The sequence below is a fragment of the Pyxicephalus adspersus genome, chromosome 12, assembly GCF_032062135.1.
Source record: "Pyxicephalus adspersus chromosome 12, UCB_Pads_2.0, whole genome shotgun sequence".
In the NCBI taxonomy this organism is placed as follows: Eukaryota; Metazoa; Chordata; class Amphibia; order Anura; family Pyxicephalidae; genus Pyxicephalus; species Pyxicephalus adspersus.
In genome coordinates this window covers 23958971-23972042 of record NC_092869.1, presented here as the reverse complement: position 1 = coordinate 23972042, position 13072 = coordinate 23958971, and the positions used below count along the sequence as shown (strand labels likewise).

Sequence of the window (13072 nt, the reverse complement as noted above, 5' to 3'; positions counted from 1 at the left end):
ACAACCTGACTCCTCTGAGGCCCCAGCTCTCTTAGATAAAAAGCAAGCAATATTTCAAAAAGCCTTAGATGCACGGTTTAAAAAGTTGGTGGATCGCTTCTCCCAAGATATCAGGGAGTTTTATCATCGCACCTTACAATTAGATGGGCGCCTGCATGATACTACAACTGTTCTGGGGAGGACATAGATTTCCTGAAATCAGAAATACAAGTTCTCCACTATAAACTGGAGGATATGGATAACAGGGCACGCGGCACCAATGTAAGGATAAGGGGGCTGCCTGAATCGATAGTGAATCCAAACTCCACGGTCACAGCATACTACAGGAATTAGCACCAGAAATTCCCATACACCGATTGGAGCTAGATCGTATCAACAGAACCTTTACTAAACACCAACCTAACGGTCCACCACGTGACATTGTGATTGCGTTCCACTATTATCAAACCAAAGAGCGCTTGATGAGGGTGGCATGGGAAAAAGCAGCACTCCACTTCCAGGGCCATGATTATCAAATATTTGCGGATCTGGCCCCTTCTATTATTCAGAAACTATGAAACCTAAACCATGGCTGCAAGAGCTGCAACGCCAACATATCAAAAACTTTTTTTTTGTTCAAAAGCTTTTTATTTCATTGTCTACAAGGAAAATTTTCTGCTTGCTTTAACCCCCACCACACAGTTATGCTCTTTTCAGTTTTGCGGGTTTCCAGTGGTTGGTCCCCCCAGGTCTGTTTTACCGGGTGACGGTATTTATGTTGAGCACATCTTCGCATCCACTGGACTGCTGTGCACGCACGCCTTTTCCTGTTACACGGACAATCATGGGCAATACATGTTGTGCCACACTGTGTACTATATCCCATCTACAGGATGATGACTGCCCTCTAGTTACCATCTTCCTATTGGGGCTATGGTTGATCTTCACAGCAAGCATGATGGACTCAGGTCCCTATGGGCCTGCTCCTCCCTACCTCTCCAGCATGTTCATTAGCCTGTATTCTTAGTTCCTAGCATGTATGGTCCAAGTTTATTAATGACATTGTTGTGTTTCTTAGGTCATATGCTTTACAGTGTTAGATTATTTATGAACACATTGTTGTTAATACTTTGGTGGTGTGTTTGGTGCTTAGCGAGAATATCGATATTTACATTCAGCTTGGCTTCTCTTGGGCGGCGGTCACCGTGCACTCTTTAGACGCCCCCAGACTATTCTGTTTAGGACAGGTACCCTATTACATCGTATCAATGTTTGTTGTTTGCTTGTTGGGTCAAGTGCACTCTTCTTTTTGTCGTTTAGTGTTTGTCTTTCTGTGCTCCCCCTCCTTCCGCCCCTGAGTCCCTGCCCCCCCTTTTGAGACCGGATCCCAATACAAAATGTAGCTCTGAATTTCCAAATGTGATGCTTTGTAACTGTATTTAGCATGCCATTATTATTGCTTAGTTTGAATGTGTAGGGGCTGAACACCGCTGCCAAGAGAGTCAAGGCGTTCCGGGGTTTCCACGCGCAGAAGGCAAATATTATTTGTCTCCATGAGACGCACTTTTTATCCTCTTCACATCCAAAATACTTTAGCAACCACTATCCACATATCTCCATGGTCAACGGCCCTAACAAACAGAAGGGGGTCCTGATCGGATTTAAATGGTCATTGCAATTTACCTGAGATCAGGACATTAAAGACCCTGAGGGGTCAATACCTTATTCTAGTAGGGCAGTTGTGTGATATGCAGATAACCATAGTCTCCTAATATGCTCCCAATTCTAGGCAGCTCCCCTTTTCTCACAGCCTGCTGTCGGATACACAACTACATCAAAAGGGCACGCTGGTATTATGTGGTGACTTGAACCTTATTATACACCCTACTTTGGACAGACGGCAGGTTCGATCCCCACCGAACTCTGTACGCCATAGCTCAGCCTCTAGCCCATTCCCCAAATTACTGTAGCAATATAATTTAGTGGATAGCTGGAGGTAACTACATCCCTTGCAACAATACTACACACACTTCTCTTAACCACATAATGTCTGGACTAGGAAAGACCATGACTTTATTTCTTCTCTCTTGCTCCCCCAGGTGCAGGACTGCAGAATTACACCAGTTTCGTGGTGTGATCATGATGCTCTGGTCTTATCTCTCTCCTCCCTATACGACAAACCCTGAATGAATGGGTGGTCAGTAAATGACTTTATTAAGTGATCTGGAGGTGGTAGTACAGAAACATTTGTGGGATTATTTTCCGGCAATGCCATGCCTGAGACTGGGGCTGCAACACTTTGGAACGCCCATAAGGCAGTCATCAGAGGCAAACTTATACAAATAGCCTCACCAAAAAAGAGACAAAGGATGGTTAAGGTCACAGAATTGGAGGCAAAATTTAGTTCCTTGCTCGACCAGGTTAAGCACTCCCCTTCAGAGGCCCTTAAGAGACAACTGGAAGCAGTTCGTACTGAATTAGAATTGTGCCTAAACAATCAGGATGTGAAGCAACTCCGCTGGGTTGGTAACAAATTTTATTCCAGGGGTAAGAGAGCAGACACACTGTTGGCTAACAGACTGCGTTTACAGGCTAGACTGCATAAACCTATAGTCTTAACATTCATGGTCCTACCAGTCACCCATCCAAAATTTTAGATGAGTTCCTCCACTCTCTATATACTGTCCAGGAAGTGGGGTCTCTCGGTAGGTTAGAATCTTTTTTAGCATCTATACCTCTCCTTCTGTGCCAGTGGTCCTGCATGCAACTCTGGAAGCAGAAGTTTCAGTAGAGGAAGGCCATCCGAAATTTGAAACTGAATAAATGCCCAGGGCCTGACGGTTTCTCAGCCACCTACTATAAGCAATTTAGCAATTTGTTAGCGCCACATCTGGCCAGTTTGTTCAATCACCTTTTGTTGGGTGATAAATTTGGCTCTTACATGCTTACTGCTAGCATTTGCATGTTGCCCAAGACTAAAATGGACCACTCCACTTGGGCTACAGGCCTTTACAGGCCCATCTCCCTGCTAAATCTAGATGTCAAATTATTGGCTGCTATTCTAGCCAGGTGCCTGAATACTGGTATCATATCTTTAATTGGCAAGGATCAAGTGGGATTCATGCCCCAGAGGCAGGCTGGTGATAATGTTCGCCACATAATGCAGTTAGTTAATCAAGCCCATAAGAAAGGGGTGTGTGCAATGCTGTTATCTCTGAACATAAGGAAAGCCTTTGATACTGTCTCTTGGACCTACCTGCAGTGGCTTCTCTGCTCATGGGGGGTCAGCCCTCAATTTTGCAAATGGGTTGGGGGCCTTTATACCGAACCCAAGGCATTTGTGAAGTGCGCCAGTTACCGCTCAGATTATTTTCCGATTCAGCAAGGCACCAGGCAAGGCTGTCCCTTGTTGCCAATGTTGTTTGCTCTGGCCATAGAGCCCCTAGCTATCTGGATCCGTGAATGTCCGGATATTTGGGGATTGGAGATAGCAGGCTAGTACAAACTCTGCCTGTTCACGGACGATGTTGTTTTATTTATAACTAATCCTGTAATATCTCCCCACAACTTATCCAAGGCCCTTGATAATTTCTCTGGAGTGTCTGGACTCACTGCTAGTCATGATAAGTCTAAAGCCCTTAACATATCTTTACAGGTGCGTCTCAAGACCCTGGTCCAAACTTTGTTCCCGTATCAGTGGGAAGACTATAGTCTTTCATACCTAGGTGTCCAGTTGACGGCATCATTGGGGGAAATGTTTGCAGCAAATTACGCCAATATCCTAAGGTTAGTCAACACTATGCTGGAGACATGGAAAAAGTACCAAATTTATTGGTTCAGCAGAATTGCAGTCCTCAAAATGACAGCAATACCGAAACTCCCATATCTGTTTAGAGTGTTACCCGTGAATGTCCCTCACTCCTTGCTCAGGTCCCTACAGCAAGTATTTTTTAAATGTATATGGGGAAACAGTAGGCCCAGAGTGGCCAAACAAATTCTGTATTACCCAAAAACTCACGGTGGTCTGTCAGTCCCCAACATCCACTGTTACTACCAAGCTGTCCAATTATCTCCTTTGATGGCGTACTATGCAGGCACCTTTGTGTGTCTCTATAGAGGCGTTTTTGATATCACCCATGGCTATTGATACATTACTTTGGACCTACCCACGTTTACGTAAACATGTTAAAGACCCTATAATCCAACATTCCCTATGGGTGTGGCACTCCGTCAAGTATTCAAATATTTTGATGTCCCCTCATACGCCGCTAGCAACTCTTACACAGAAGCCAACCTTTCTGCCGAGGTTTTGAGCGGTGGGTTGGGAAAGGTTTCCATAGAATTAAAGATTTGGTGACGATTGATGGCATAGGATCTTTTGACTCTATTAGAGAGAAATATAAAGCCAAACCTGCTGAATTATTTCAATACTTACAAATAAAACACTATGTTCAGGGAACCTTTAAGTACATAAGAACTCCCACAAGTACCACCCAATTTGAGGGGAATTGTGTTAGAGATCCAGTGGGTAAAGGCAATCGCTCTGTGGTTTACCGCTTGCTGCTTTTGGCGGGCTACTCTCACCCACTACCGTACACATCCAAATGGGAGGCGGATATTGGGTGATAGCTGGCAGAGGAGCAATGGCAGCAAATGTGGGATGCCGCTGCCCATGGTACCCCCAATGTACAGTTTCATGAAGTTAAGCACAAGCTTTTACTCTGATGGTACATGGTCCCCAGATTGGGGGCATACTGCCCGGAATGCATTTTTTCTTCCTATCACACTGAAACCTCAGATTCCATACTATATGTTTTGTATCACCCTCTGATCTAAGGGCCTTTTTGGTTTTAATATGTTGGTAAAGGTTATGCCATGTTCATGGTTTGTTCGTTTGTACTATTATTTCTGTGTGTCATGTTCATTGTTCATTTATTTCAAAAATTCAATAAAAAAACTTATTGAAGAAAAAAATTGAGGATAACTGGCTTGACTTTAATAGCAGAAATGGAGCATAGAAAACAGTGTGTAGAGTGCAGTAAACTACAGAAAACTAGACTGGTATGATTAAAATCAATTAAAGAGAAAATTGAGAAGTTTTAGAGGTTACTACATTTTGCTTATAATAATATTTTGTGCTACGAGTAACGACTGTACAAAACAGAAATCAATTGTCAGCAGAATCTAAAGTTTTTTGTAACACCAACTGTGGTAGTCAATGTTCAAATATATTACAACAGTGCTCAAAGTCATTCTATCCTTACTGGCATTTTGAGAAACTTTTGTAGATTCTATTTACAAGATATCATCAGGTTTTCTTTGAATCAGGAATGCTAATGAACCACAATTATTTTCTTAATAAAAACTGAAAAAAATAAAATAATTAAAAAAACATATTTACTCCTAAAACTTTATTCCATTCACTGCATCTAGGTGAACCCTCATAGCACACCGCCTCATGATAGAAAGAAACTTTAGAAAGACAGAGTTTTGCTTCTCAAGTCATTCAATTAGATGTCCATTACAATATTTGTATCCTGCCAAGGAAATATTAGTTCTGCCAGGTTGCTATGAAACAAAAGGCTGAGCTTAGTGCTAGCAATGACTGGCTAAGACATTGAAGAAATGATACACTTCCTCTTTGTCATAAACTGCCACCTCTGTGGAGCACTCATTACATTTCACAGGGTGGTACATCTGAGTTTCTGTATTCTGCGTTTCTGAAGCAGAGTCTGCTGACTGAGTCTTCAATTTCTTGGGATTACGTCTTCTGTGCTTCATGGGCTGTTCTGGGAATTTAAGAACTTCGTTCTTGTTAACAGTACAATTCATAACAAACATAGCTCTGTACTGGGTCTTGTATGACTCATGTCTGAAAGGAAGAGTAACAGATATTCAGAACACAATAATGCAAAACTATGAATCTCTTAAAGTTTGTCAGCATTGCATGTAACTTGATTGCTTAAAATATTTTCCTTGTTCACAGTTTCCTTGTTCACAAATCAGCTGTGATATTAGATGGAAGTTAGGGGAATAAGTCACAAAATAAGGGTCACCACCATCAGTCACTGGAGAGACCTGTGATTAAGAGGAAGGATATTGTATAGAATATACAGAATTGTGTATTTTTTTTTACGTTTTAGAGAGAGCAACACCTGGCAGGATTCATTGTGATCTCCATAAGAGAGATCTCCTCTCACAATACAGGGAAGGTACAGATTCACATTGCAAATTCCTTCCTGCAGCCCAACCCTAATTGTAATTCCACACTGAGATATTATAGTGGTAGGTATGTGGTGTACAAAAATAGTAGGTCCCATAAGCTCTGAGAAAATTGTAATTTGTAATTGTAATCAGAACAGCGATAACTGCTGGAAAAACAGGGGAGATGTAAAAGGGTATGACTGTATTACAGAGGGATCATAAGTAAAGATTACTGCTGCACTGTACTACACAGCAGGATTATAGGCAAGAAAGTAGCTTTATATCATGCTTATAAAATCTTTTAGTTGCTGTCAAATTACTGACCGTTGGCAATCCAAGCAGAGAGTAGTCATGCAGGCTGGACAGTTCAAAATGGCATCACTATTGGGTAAGGTAGTTTGTTGTGTGTGCGGTTGCCTTTTTTTCTGCATGTTCCTGTACCTAAATCATAAATCAGAGAAAAAAAAAAAATCAAGTCACAAATCGACACTGCCAATTTATTACTGGTCATCATCTTTACTGTCTTCCCACTATTTACACATGACACAAGCTGAATATACGAATTATTAGCTAACTGGTGACAGAATATCACAGTCTGTACCGTACATATTTTTCCATTTACAGGTCTCTCTAATTTGCACTCTGGCCTTTCTGGCCGCATTTCAACCAATCTTCATGGAGTTTGTATGCTCTCCCTGAGTTTGTGCAGGTTTCATCACACATCCTAAAAACGTACCTATTTGTTCCCCCTACCCAAAATGACTATAGACCACGTTAATAACCGCATAGTTAGATATAGTTAGATAGGGCGTTGGATCATGAACTCCTGAGAGACATTTAGTGACTCGATAATGAGCTGTAGAAGATGTCAGCACTATTTTAATGCATAATTATGGCCTCACCTTCTTCTCTGTGTATCTACCCATTCCTGATCACGGTCATCCTCGTCTGGATCATACAAGAGGTCATCGTTGGTTAGAACTTTATGTTTATGCTTTTTTTTTTGTTTCTTTCCTTGCTCATCTAAAAAAGAAAAATAAGTCACATATTTAAATTCTCAGAAAAATGATATGATAATTATTCACCCATTGGGTTTTAACAATTGTGTGTCCTCACTGAAAAAACTGATTTGTACGTCAAAAATTCAAAATCTTTACAGGACAGAAAAAAAGAAAATAAATACTAAAAATCTTTTATCCATCATGCCCCAGTCTCTGTAATCTCAGCCATTTCAGGTAAATGGTCCTTTAGGAAAAAAAAAATGGCATTAGCCTCTCTATCACATTTTACTCCTATTAGGTGTACAAAACAGTTAAAATTCCCAGAATAAATCTGAAATGGTAATTTAGCAGTGCCTATGTGTTGACAGGTTACAATTGATGTGCAGTAATAGCAGAAACATCTTGATAGTTATCCTTGCTCCTTTTCAAATAAAAGTGATGCCATTGCCATCATTACCTTCCTCCTCAGAGTCGGAGTCAAAATACACATTGTCATAATACTTCTGATTGCCGCTTCCTGCTGATGCAGTGGCAGAACTGCTGGATGCACCTAAAACACACAAAACATTGAATGAAGCACTGCCCAGAATCAGAAAAAGAATGTGTGCAAACAGTGTGTTGTAGCAGAGCACTGCAATATATGGAATACACTGGAAACGTCAGGCATTGCTTCCTATGCAATGTGTGTTCCTGTGAATTGGACACCTTACAGAAAAGTGCATTACATGCAGTGTGAACAAGCCCTTACACTTATAGTCCTCCCCCAGTCTTACATTCAGCTGTCTCTGATTTAGTAAGTTTGGTTATGTGGTCTTGTTGTCTTTTTTAAATGGTCAAGAGGAAAACATGATTCTTTTTACATGGGAAAATTAGCTAATTAGTACCACATCCCTAAATTATTAGCATATACACCCACTGCCTTTTTTTTATCCCTGTGACTTTTCTGATCCCTTTGAAATGTATACATATTACCGTATACAACTGTTTTTAAAACTTACTTGCAAAATGTGTTTCCATTTTAAACATTAAAAGGGCAATATAAAAACACACACAAAGTGTGTGAAAACTTCAGTATTGTTTTTGTGGGATCATTTAACATATATCCTTGATTGCTTTAATTGGATTATTATCCCTGACGCGTTTCACCTCAAAAGGGCTTCCTCAGAAGGACACATCATATCAAATTCTTAGCCAAAAATGGTCAATTTCTCAATATTCTCTATGATGAAATTCTCATGAAACATCTATCCACAGAAGATACTTTTTTGTCTGTGAACGACACTGTATATATAGTATCCCCCACTCATGATGAGTCCCCAATATCAGTACTACAATAATAATAATAAAACAACACACCAGTGATCGAGAAAAGGGAAAAATTTGAAAAAAAAATCTCTCTGGTACTTTCATTAAACATTAAAATGTTTTTTTAAGATTTTGTTCAAATGTTTCCCTTTTCCCTATCACTGGTGTGTTTTATTAATATTGTAGTACTGATATTGGGGACTCATCAGGAGTGGGGACACTGGATTTACTGTGTCGTTCACAGACAAAAAGTATCTTCTTATCATCATAAGGATAGGAATATTGAGAAATGGACCATTTTTGGCTAAGAATATGATATATGATGTGTCCTTCTGAGGAACCCCTAATAAACCAATTAAAGCAATCAAGAATGTATGTTAAATGATCCCACAAAAACAATACTGATGTATTCACTTAAGCTTTGTGTGTTTTTACATTTTCTTTTCAATTGTTTAGAATGGAAATACATTTTGCAAGTTGGTTTTAAAAACAATTGTATGTATATAATATAAAGGCACCAGAAAAGTCCCAGGGGAAAAAAGGCTGTTGGTGTATATGCTTTTTAAAATGGTCTCCACTGAGTCCAGCATAGGATTACATGACAGTGCGGGGTGTGAACCTAGATGGAAGATTTCTGCAATGGGTTGTGCAGAGCTGATGATGTTATAAAGTCCATATCTCACTGGATTGTGGACAGGTGGGGGGTCTAAATGAGGTCATCTGAACATCTATCACTCTATTTCCAGAGATATAATAAAATAAAGAGTTGTCTCAACTTGCCGGCACCATCTCAGAATCATTTTGTACTGATACAGTGTACAATAATTGTCAAGGCATAGGAAGTAATGAATAACACGTCTGTCAAATGTACCATATTTATCTATTAAGTGCAGCAATTACTTCTTTTCAATTTACCTTAATTTTGAATTTTAAACCTCTAAATATATTGGCTTAAAATGATTGTAACACTCAAAAAATACATTTCCGAACTTCTCATGGAACTTTACCACACTCCAATACAACACTTTGAGTCTCTGTATGGCACAAGCACACAGCACATTTAATCAGAACACTTGATCTGAGTAACTGACCCCAATGTGTGATTAATAAAGTACTGAAGACATTGGATAAGTAGGACAGCCAGTAAACTAGCATTTACCAAATGAAATCACAGATTTTCTTTAAAGCATTCTCATCATTTAAGTCCACACATGCCTGTTCCAGGGGGCTGCCAGCTTCCCTCCATTGTCTTCATGGTGGAACTCAGCTCCTTCTCCATCTCCTTTTCAAAGTCATCCTCACTAGAGGACTCGCTTTCACCGGTCAGACACTCCCGAATCAATTTGCGCTTCTGATCAGGTGTTCCATGCAAGAGCACATCTAATTCATCTTCAGAACTATGGAGAACACAAAATATCAGCAAATACAACTACTTTAAAAGCATACCAGTTTATTACAGTATAATATACACATATCAGTGGTGTGATATATATCACTTCATCCAAACAAATGTTTGTTTTTTGAATCATAATTAGAACTACAATTACAATGCTGAATTCTTCTTAAGACAGGATAAAAATAACTAGAATTTCCAATAGCAAGGTAGGGATAGTGGAGGGTAACACTGGTAACACTAATCCAGCTAATAGGAATCTTCAGAGGGAAATTCAACAAACTACAGCACACCTAAAACAAATATAAATAAATTGTGTATGTCTAGTCCAAACCCCCAGTTGGCCATCTGACAGGTGGGTCAGGAGAAGGACCCTGCTTTGGGTGGGGGTGGGGCACTCCATGCCTCTGGTATGCATCGCAGGCAGGCTCAGACCTGCAGTGGGAGAGTAGGTGGGTTCTGGCATCATGACGTCACTCTGGGGGAAGCTTCTTTACCTTTCAGTGACACAGCTCCCTGCGCATGCATGGTCCAAAGTCCGTGTATTTAGTAGTCCGCAAGCTCCAAAATGTTGGGGACCACTGTGATAGAGCTCTGAATGGTAGTAAAAAGCTGAAAAAGGTTGCAATACTTACCTTTGCTATGAAAAACTAAACTAAAAAAAAGGGGGGGGGGTTGGATATTGACTTCCATAGTGCATAGGATAAGGTCTGCATCCTTCTGCTGACAAGATCCCATGGAATGATGAGCATTCCAAATCTTGCATGATACTACAATGCAGTGTGGGATCATCTTGCAATATTTGGGTTACTTAACATTGTCAGTGATAAGCCCAGATAGAAGATGGCATCACTCTCTACTGGAGCCTGCATGATGAAAGGTAAATATTTTATAAAATCCCCACAGATCGTTTTATTTAATTCACTTTCATGCAGCATTTTAGGGGAGGGGGCATCTTTAAAAAGTGAATGTTGTCACTAAGGTGGGCTAGATGCAAAAAGAGAACAAAAAAGAAAGAGGCTCCCAAGAGGTAAAATAAACCAAGCAACCTCAGTAAATGGTTATAGTCACAGTTACCACACCTATCTTCTCCTATACATGTTCACTTCTGACAGGAGTGACGGCTCTGTCTCCGACAGGCTGCAGATTTAGGAATCGTTAGATCCCACATACCTGTCTGTAGTAGCAGTAGATCAATATATTATCCTATGAACGGTTTGGGGATTTTTCTTGTGGAAGGTCGGTCTTTCCATGTGGCTGGTGGACCCCCCAGCGGGATCAGGAGAAGGACCCTGCTTGGGGGATGCACCGGCCTGAAAGTTGTCACGTTGAAGAGCACCACATATAAACTAGCCTGGAAACAATGGGACAGCTGTCTATATTAGCTTTATATTATTATAAATGGATGTATTTTAGTTTCCAGGTGATCTAATTGTGGGCCTCCAACACTCCAAATTACCCAGACCTAACTGTTTTCACCAATTACCTCACAATTTTTGTTACATTCTAAAACCCAATGTAAAACTTGTCCATAAAAAGATGTCAGTATAGTGATATATAACATAGAGATCATGTCATGGCGCTGCGTAATATGTTGGCACTATATAAATCCTGTTTAATAATTATTATCATACCTGGTATCGGCCCGTTCTTCATCACTGGGCTCTTCGATTGGATAAGCATCATACTCAGGCTGGAATCGGTTCATGATGACACCAGGCCAGTGTGTAGCATTGACAGGAGCACAGCTACTATACTCTATAATGAGAAGGATATATTCAGTCCAATCATTCATGGAAAATAAAAATAAAATACGACACGTACAATATAATGGCCCTGCAAGCTGCCCTCTAAAAATACTGCATGCCTGGCTGTTATTCCAGTCCATTGATTTTAAAACTTTGAGTCGCTGACCCAATAGCGGGAAAGCAGATCAGGATAGCAAGCAAAATACAGGAACCTTTCCAGGCTATCATACCAGTTCTAGTTTAATGACTTCAGGAATCCGAGGGATCACGAGGGATTATCATGACTGCCAAGCCCCCCCCTTCCTATAATCAATTATCAATTAATAATCAATTATTTATAAATTAAAACGTTTTTCTGGGTTGAACACTGCTTTAATATTCAACGAAAAGGACAGAACAGCTGCTATGACTTATTGTGGTTTCTGTGTCATCACTGGGGAGATTTCAACTTCTGTCAGAACACAAAGTGATGGGAAATCTCTCAGGGGGGGGGGGAACAGAAATCTCCCTATTGGGCAAGAGGAAGTAATGAGAAATCTCCCCCATGGAGACACCAAACACAAATTAGTAAAATAAAGACCAATCAGTCCGGTTATCTGTATGCTCATAGCATTCCTGGTTCCAGTGACAACCATTCCCATCACTTCCTGTGAAATTTCCCTAATGGGGGTCACAGACATAAACAAAACTAAATTCATATAGACAAAGCAATGTAAAATTGTGAGCTAATAAATGATTTGTTGTCATCTCAGGAGACATTTATAAACCCCTGACATAAAGTTTCCAATAACTTTACACAATTATAACCCTGTGATAAGCAATGCTTGTTGTGTCCCCTCAAGCAGCACGTACAGATATATGAGCGAGGTGAGAGAAGCAGATATCGGAGTAATAGCAGTAATTGGTATGCAGTACCGTCACCGGGACCGGTTTATCTCCCGGAAACAATCACGTTCAATCCAAGCCCAGCATCAAGAACGTCGCAGAATAATTACCTAATGAAGGCTGTCGCGTAACATGTGACGTAACAGAAAGGTTTCTAACAGCGTCTGCAGCGCAGGCGCAGAATATAGAGCGCGCTTTTAAGCTGGCAGACTCGTGTCAGTGAATATTTGTTATATTTTTGTACAATAAAGCGGCTAAGAGCTCTGTGGGGACATAGGAATGTCAAGTCAGGCATAACATATTTATAATTAGCTCCCAAACGCTATAAAAGTCACCCTGTGAGGTCCTAATATGTGGGAGCTGCTCTTTGCAGACTGTATGGAGGTGCATTGTCCACATAAGTCCCCACAGAGCTGAAATATGCAACTATTGAGGTCTCCCATCCTGAATGTCTGTACCAGGCCAATACAGGGATGAGGATGGCTAGGATTAAGCTCATAAAGAGAACCTGTCACATGTATTTCATTGGCAATTGTTTCATAGTTGCATAGTAAGTT

General features: G+C 40.5%; 1 protein-coding gene across 2 annotated transcripts; it reads right to left on the bottom strand.

Moving 5' to 3' along the window:
- Positions 1 to 4953: 4953 nt before the first annotated feature.
- On the bottom strand, positions 4954 to 12633 carry EAPP (E2F associated phosphoprotein). Of its 2 annotated transcripts, none has more exons than XM_072428256.1 (7): positions 12546 to 12633; positions 11517 to 11640; positions 9705 to 9886; positions 7642 to 7734; positions 7086 to 7206; positions 6508 to 6624; positions 4954 to 5851 (listed from the first exon to the last, which is right to left on the bottom strand). In XM_072428256.1, exons 2-7 carry the CDS (start codon positions 11588 to 11590, stop codon positions 5575 to 5577), a joined length of 864 nt encoding a protein of 287 aa, XP_072284357.1. In that variant the 5' UTR covers positions 11591 to 11640; positions 12546 to 12633; the 3' UTR covers positions 4954 to 5574. The 2 variants fall into 2 exon arrangements, with proteins under 2 accessions (XP_072284357.1, XP_072284358.1); XM_072428257.1 differs by having other exon boundaries at positions 12483 to 12609.
- Positions 12634 to 13072: the final 439 nt, after the last annotated feature.

Excerpts from the sequence above, each read along its gene's own strand:
- EAPP (XM_072428256.1), bottom strand. The coding sequence starts at position 11,590 with ATGAACCGATTCCAGCCTGAGTATGATGCTTATCCAATCGAAGAGCCC. Across the intron at positions 9,887-11,516 it reads GAAGAACGGGCCGATACCAG|TTCTGAAGATGAATTAGATG; the intron begins GTATGATAATAA and ends TGTTCTCCATAG. Across the intron at positions 6,625-7,085 it reads GTAGATACACAGAGAAGAAG|GTACAGGAACATGCAGAAAA; the intron begins GTGAGGCCATAA and ends TTTATGATTTAG.